The sequence below is a fragment of the Piliocolobus tephrosceles genome, unplaced genomic scaffold (genome assembly GCF_002776525.5).
Source record: "Piliocolobus tephrosceles isolate RC106 unplaced genomic scaffold, ASM277652v3 unscaffolded_45804, whole genome shotgun sequence".
Lineage (NCBI taxonomy): Eukaryota > Metazoa > Chordata > Mammalia > Primates > Cercopithecidae > Piliocolobus > Piliocolobus tephrosceles.
The window spans coordinates 24,421-31,455 of record NW_022330759.1 but is presented as its reverse complement, the minus strand read 5'-3'; the positions used below and the strand labels follow the sequence as shown (position 1 = coordinate 31,455).

Genomic DNA, 7,035 nt, shown 5'->3' with positions numbered 1-7,035 from the left:
AGTATGAGACATATATATGCTTATACACATACAGAATATGGTACAGCTCTGTAAGAATACACAGGCGAGAACTAGGCAGTTGAGAGAAATTGGGGATGGGAGGAAAACTTACTTTTCATTATAACCTTATGTACCTCTTTGAATTTTGTATCATGTCACTCAAAAAATAAACACAGTGGCAGGGCATGGTGGCTCACGCCTGTAATCCCAGCACTCTGGGAGGCCGAGGTGGGAGGATCACGAGGTCAGGAGATCGAGACCATCCTGGCTAAAACAGTGAAACCCCGTCTCTACTAAAAATACAAAAATAAAAAATAAAAAATAAAAAAATAAAATTAGCCAGGTGTGGTGGCGGGCGCCCGCAGTCCCAGCTACTCTGGAGGCTGAGGCGGGAGAATGGCGGGAACCCGGGAGGCGGAGCTTGCGGTGAGCCGAGATTGCGACACTGCACTCCAGCCTGGGCGACAGAGCGAGACTCCATCTCAATAATAAATAAATAAATACAGTAATTTAAAAAATAAATAAAATCGCAGATTGTCTTCTACAGGTTAACACACTGGATATTGCTTCTCTTTGCTGGAGTGGCAGGAAGTCACAGGGCACCTAATCCCAGGAGAACAAAAGAATATGAATGAAGCACCAGAGAACTAAGAATCTCACCCCTGCTCAGCAGATCGTTCACTCCTCTCCTTCATTGCTCATATAGCTTCTCTTTGACTCACCTGCTGTCTGCGTTCCTCAAGTTCTCGCTGTATATTTTCTATCACGGCCACTGCCTCTTCTCCACTTTCAGGGTGATGTTCTCTCACCCAGGGCTGGAACTCTTCAGGCAGGATGGTCAGGAACTGCTCCAGCACCAGCAGCTCCAGGATCTGCTCCTTTGTGTGCAGCTCAGGCCTCAGCCACTCACAGCAGAGCACCCGGAGTTGGCTGAGAGCTTCCCGGGGTCCTGAAGCCTCATGGTACTGGAAGTGCCTGAAGCGCTGGTAAAAAGTCTCAAACGTTGGAGGGTTGTACTCCTGCATCCAGGTGCAGTCTTCTTCTTCCACCTTCACTATGAGAAGGTCTTCCTGCTCCTGGGAAGTCTCAGCCGGGGGGTCTAAGTCTATAACTTCCCGGGATTCGGTCATTATCATTCCAACTCAGAGGGAAGTCCCTCGAGGCTGGCTGTGTTACACTGAACCAATTGGTTTTCTGCTCTTTAAGATCTTCTGAAGGACACTTTCAGTAGCATGCAACCTACTGATGTATTGGAAATCATTATTAGCAAAGACAGATGGCAAAGAGGTCATCTATACTACAGATGACCACTCAACAAAGTAATTACTTAAAAATAAGGACTACAAGGTAGCCATCACTTCACCCACAAAATGATAACAAGGAATATCCCCAACATTTAAAAAGTGTATTAGAGAGCCACACAAATCTAACATCAGGCCCAACCTAAAACAGTTTTAGAGTGAAGAACTTTACATTCCATATAAACAACGGGACAAGACTAGTCCAGACGCAGCCGCTCCTTCTCTCTACCATAAACAAACTCAAGTCGGAATAGGGGTGAAAATCATTATAATGGTCAAAACTGAGCCTGTCCTCTAACCTACAAGAGCTTGACAGGCCAAGGGGAGACTCCATCGGTCCCAAAGAGAAGCAGCGTTTATAAGGTACACATCTGAACCTGGAGTCCTCAGAATGGCCCCTGACCCAGAGATACAGAGACTGTGGCTCGGTCAAGGTTAGGGACAGGACCCCCGTCCAGTCACGAAGCCCCTGCTCCCTCCCCTCAAGGCCCCACTCTAGGGGAGCTCTCCTGGAACATCAAGCTCCCCGCAGCCGAGGCTGGGAAGATGCGGTTCTTCCCACGGAGAGAAACCGAAGCCGACACTTCCCAATACTTCCTCGCCGGAAGTAACCAAGTCCAATCTTGCCCTGTCCAACGGGGTTAAACGGTTAGATCCCACCCCCCCCGAAAGCACTTCCGCGTCCTCTCTAGGAATCCCGGAGGACCTCGCCTCGCAGGCGGGGCGGACCAATCGGCGGGGAGATGGACGCAGGCCCCGAGTCCCAGCCCACCCTCAGTGACTCGCACGTCCCCAGGGCCCCGAAGCCGCTCGCACAGCATCATCAAAGCGAGGAGGCAAACGGAGCCACCCTCTCCCCTGCTCCAACCCAAAGCCATTGAAACAGCCCAAGCTCCTCCCCTTTCAGTGGGGCGGGGGCGGGGGAGGGGCCTCCGGGGTTGGGCTGAGGTTGCTCGTGTCTGATTGGCCGGGGAGCTTGCGCCTTCCCCCACCCCCAACGCTCTGCGACCCGATTCGAAGTAGGTCTGTACCTTGCTGAGAGGTCGCAAACCTCGCTTATGTTGAATTTGGGGCCCTTAGGTTTTCTTCACCCGCATCCTCGCTACTCTCACTACCCACTTTCCAAAGACACCCACCTCTTGACCACCGCAGTCGGCTCAGAAGGCCGATATCTTCAACGTCACACCCGGGAGTCGCGGGGACCATCGGCTCCCAGGACTACATCTCCCAGGAGGTGGCGCGCGGGACTCGCCGGTTGGCCAATGGAGGCGCGGCTCTCTTTGCAGCCTCGGTCTCGCGAGCCTATCAGAAGGTGGCAGAGCCGGGAGTCGTGTCCTCTGGAGCCCCGGCAGGAAGGCTGGGGGTGGGCGGAGGGAGCGGGGCAACCCTTTGAAGGAAGGGGCGTTGCTTACGCAGGGCTTCCCTGGCCAAGGGGTTCTCATCCTTAATGATACCTCTTTTCAGCCAGGCGCGGGGTCCCATGCTTGTAAGCCTAGCGAATGGACAGGCTAAGGAAGCAGGATAGCTTGAGCACAAGAGTTCCAGACCAGCCTGGGCAACATAGCGAGACCCCCGTCTATTTGTAATACCCTCCCTTGGCCGGGATCGATGACTCACACCTGTAATACCAGCACTTTGGGAGGCAGAGGTGGGTGGATCACCTGAGGCCAGGAGTTCGAGACCAGCCTGGCCAACATGGTGAAACCCCGTTTCTACTAAAAATACAGTAACTTAGCTAGGCGTGGTGGTGTGAGCCTGTAATCCCAGCTATTTGAGAAGCTGAGGCAGGAGAATCACTTGAACCCTGGAGGCTGATGTTGCAGTGAGCCGGGATCGTGCCATTGCACTCCAGCCTCGGCAACACAGACCCCATCTCTCAGTAATAATCTCTCCTGGTTTTTTTTTTTTTTTTTTTTTTTGAGACAGAGTCTCGCTCTGTTGCCCAGTCTGGAGGGCAATGGCACGATCTCAGCTCACTGCAACCTCTGCTCCCAGGTTCTAGTAATTCTCCTGCCTCAGCCTCTGGAGTAGCTGGGATTACAGGCACGCTCACCACGACCGGCTTATTTTGTATTTTTAGTAGAGACAGGGTTTCCCCATGTTGCCCAGGCTGGTCTCGAACTCCTGAGCTCAGGTGATGCTCCCGCCTCGGCCTCCCAGTGCTGGGATTGCAGGCGGGAGCCACCGCGCCCGGCCAATCTCTCCTTTTCATATTTTCATATGGTGCCTTATAGTTCCCAAGCCCCACCCCCGTGCCCCTCGCCGTTTACAAAGTTGATGGGCAGGCAGGAGAAGAGTTACTGTTGCCACTGTTTTACAGGCGCGAAGGAAGGAACTGCTGTGAAATTGCAGCATCTGCAAAGAGATGAGAAGATATTTAGAAGTTAAAGGTCTCTTTTCAGGGAACCTAAAATCTTGCATTGTAAGTAGCTTCCTATTTAGGACCGAACCCCAGGTGAATGTTTGCATTGCCCGTATTTTGTGTATGAGTGAGGTGGTATAGGATTTTGCACCTATGGCTTAATTTCATTGCCCTTATAAAGTTGTTTAATGTCTATGAAAGTTGCTCTAGATGGGCATGGTGCCTCACGCCTGTAATCCCAGCATTTTGGGAGGCCGAGGTGAGAGGATCACTTGAATCCAGGATTTCAAGACCGGCCTGCCCTTTTTACCCCGTCTCTGCAAAAAATAAAATAAAATTAGCTAGGCATGGTGGTGCATGCCTGTAGTCTCAACTATTCAGTAGGCTGAGACTGGAGGATCACTTGAGTTCAAGAGGCTGAGGCTGCAGTGAGTTATGATTGTGCCATTGCACTTCAGCACCTCAGTGACAGAGACAGCCCATCTAAAAAAATAGATAGATAGATAGATAGATAGATAGATAGATAGATAGATAGATATATTTAAGGTGGATATCCATTCTTTTCTAATGTATTTACCTCCATTTGAATTATTTATTTATTTTTATTTATTTTGAGACAGAATCTCACTTTGTTGCCCAGGCTGGAGTGCAGTGGCGCGATCTCGGCTGGCTGCAACCTCCGCCTCCCAGGTTCAAGCGATTCTCCTGCCTCAGCCTCCTGAGTAGCTGGGATTACAGGCACGCGCCACCACACCTGGCTAATTTTTTGTATTTTTAGTAGAGGCAGGGTTTCACCGTGTTAGCCAGGATGCTCTCTTTCTCCTGACTTTGTGATCCGCCTGCCTCGGCCTCCCAAAGTGCTGGGATTACAGAGGTGAGCCACCGCAACCAGCTTGAATTATTTTATTTATTTATTTATTTATTTATTTATTTATTTTTTGAGACGGAGTCTCGCTCTGCCGCCCAGGCTGGACTTCAGTGGCCAGATCTCAGCTCACTGCAAGCTCCGCCTCCTGGGTTTACGCCATTCTTCTGCCTCAGCCTCCCGAGTAGCTGAGACTACAGGCGCCCGCCACATCGCCCGGCTAGTTTTTTGTATTTTTTAGTAGAGACGGGGTTTCACCCTGTTAGCCAGGATGGTCTCGACCTCTGCGTGATCCGCCCGTCTCGGCCTCCCAAAGTGCTGGGATTACAGGTGTGAGCCACCGCACCCGGCTTGAATTATTTATAAATACCTTTTGCATTTCAATAATTTATTTCTTAAATAGGTAACACATTTGCACGAGTCAAAATTCAGAAGTGCACTTAAAGTCTTCCTCTCATTCTCTTTCTACATTCATTTTTCTCTCTAGATAGCCAAGATGACTAGTTTCTTTCTTTCTTTTTTTTTTTTTTTTAGATGGAGTTTTGCCCATTGCCCAGGCTGGAGTCAATGGTGCGATCTTGGCTTACCCGAACCTCTGCCTCCTGGGTTCAAGCGATTCTCCTGCCTCAGCCTCCCATGTAGCTGCGATTACAGGCATAAGCCACCATGCCCGGCTAATTTTGTATTTTTTAGTAGAGACGGGGTTTCTCCATGTTGGTCAGGCTGGTCTTGAACTCCCGACCTCAGGTGATCCCCCCACCTTGGCCTCCCAAAGTGCTGGGATTACAGGTGTGAGCCACCGCACCTGGCACCATAGGTGACATTTTTATGTCTAGTTATTAAACATGCCTGGATTGATAAATAGTGTTTGGTTTGTTTGGGCGTGGGGTGGGGAGGGGGGTTGCTTGAACCCAGGAGGCTTGCAGTAAGCCGAGGTCGGGAGTTCAAGACCATCCTGGCTAACATGGTGAAACCCTGTCTCTACTAAAAATAGAAAAAATTAGCTGGGTGTGGTGACACGCGCCTGTAATCCCAGCTACTCAGGAGGCTGAGGCAGGAGAATCTCTTGAAAACCCAAAAGAGACTCCATCTCAAAAAAAAAAAATTTAAATTTTGTATGGAGACACAGTCTCACTATGTTGCTCAGGCTGGTCTGGAACTCCTGGGCTCAAGCGATCCTCTCATTTTATGTAAGTTGCAAGTCACCAGCAGCTTGACATCAACCAAGGCACTTTGTTTTAGAGACAGACTCTTGCTCTGTCACCCAGGCTGGAGTGCAGTGGTCCGATCATATCTCACTGCAGTCTTGACCTCCTGGGCTCAAAGGATCCTCTGACCTCAGCCTCCTGAGTAAGTGATGTGTCAGGTGTTGGTTCCTTCTGGTGGGTTCTTGGTCTCCCTGACTTCAAGAATGCAGCTGTGGACCTTCCTGGTGAGTGCTACAGCTCTTAAAGATGGCAGGGACCCAAAGAGTGAGTAGCAGCAAGACTTACTGTGAAGAGCAAAAGAACAAACTTTCCACAGCATGGAATGGGACCCCAGCAGGTTGCCGCTGCTGGCTGGGGTGGCCAGCTTTTAATCCTTTATTTGTCCCCTCCCATGTCCTAGTTCTGTCATATCAGAATGCCCTTTTCTCCATCTTCCCTGTAATTGGCTACTTTAGTATCCTGCTGATTCGTCCATTTTACAGAGCGCTGATTGGTGCATTTTACAAACCTCTTGCTAGCTACAGAGCGCTGATTGGTGCATTTTTACAAACCTCTTGTAAGACAGAAAAGGCCAAGTCCCCACTCCACCCAGGAAGTCCAACTGGCTTCCCCTCTCACTGGGACTACAGATGCGCGCCACCACACGCAGCTAATTTTTTATTTTTTTGTATATATGGGGGTCTCCAATTCCTGACTTCAAGCGATCTCTCCCCCTCGGCCTCCCAAAATGCTGGGATTACAGGCATAAGCCACTGAGCCAGGCCAGGACACATCTTTGAGCCTCAATTTCCTCATCTTTGTTAGGATCAAAGTCGTTAATATCTGATGTACATGGAAGCACTTAGTCTAAAAAACAAAACAAAACAACAAAAAAAAACTTTTTCTAACCGGGTGCAGTGGCTAACGCCTGTAATCCCAGCACTTTGGGAAGCCAGGGCAGGCGGATCACAAGGTCAGGAGATCGAGACCAGCCTGACCAACAGGGTGAAACCCCGTCTCTACTAAAAATACCAAAATTAGCCAGGCAGGGTGGGGCGCCTGTAGTCCAAGGGGCTGAGGAGGCTAAGACAGCTTGGCGACACAGCGAGAGTCCGTTTCAAAAAAGAAAAAACAAAAAACTTTGTCCAACCTGGGCAATATAGTGAAACCCCGTCGCTACAAAAAAATTAATAAAGCTGGGCGTGTTCGCGCGCACCTGTAGTCCTAGATACTTGAGAGGCTGAGGCTGGAGAAGTGCTTGAACCCGGGAGACAGAAGTTGCAGTGAGCAGAAATCGCGCCACTACAGTCCACCCTGGGA

At 50.0% G+C, this 7,035-nt stretch overlaps 1 protein-coding gene across 3 annotated transcripts; it reads right to left on the bottom strand.

The window, feature by feature from the left end:
* Window positions 1-415: 415 nt before the first annotated feature.
* Window positions 416-3,193, bottom strand: LOC113224694 (zinc finger protein with KRAB and SCAN domains 5-like). Of its 3 annotated transcripts, none has more exons than XM_026453792.2 (3): window positions 2,438-3,193; window positions 723-1,242; window positions 416-603 (listed from the first exon to the last, which is right to left on the bottom strand). In XM_026453792.2, exons 2-3 carry the CDS (start codon window positions 1,134-1,136, stop codon window positions 511-513), a joined length of 507 nt encoding a protein of 168 aa, XP_026309577.1. In that variant the 5' UTR covers window positions 1,137-1,242; window positions 2,438-3,193; the 3' UTR covers window positions 416-510. The 3 variants fall into 3 exon arrangements, with proteins under 3 accessions (XP_026309577.1, XP_026309578.1, XP_026309576.1); XM_026453793.1 differs by having other exon boundaries at window positions 723-1,239; XM_026453791.2 differs by lacking the exon at window positions 2,438-3,193 and having other exon boundaries at window positions 723-2,424.
* Between the last annotated feature and the right edge of the window lie 3,842 nt (window positions 3,194-7,035).

Excerpts from the sequence above, each read along its gene's own strand:
- LOC113224694 (XM_026453792.2), bottom strand. The coding sequence starts at position 1,136 with ATGATAATGACCGAATCCCGGGAAGTTATAGACTTAGACCCCCCGGCT. Across the intron at positions 604-722 it reads TTGAGGAACGCAGACAGCAG|GTGCCCTGTGACTTCCTGCC; the intron begins GTGAGTCAAAGA and ends TCCTGGGATTAG.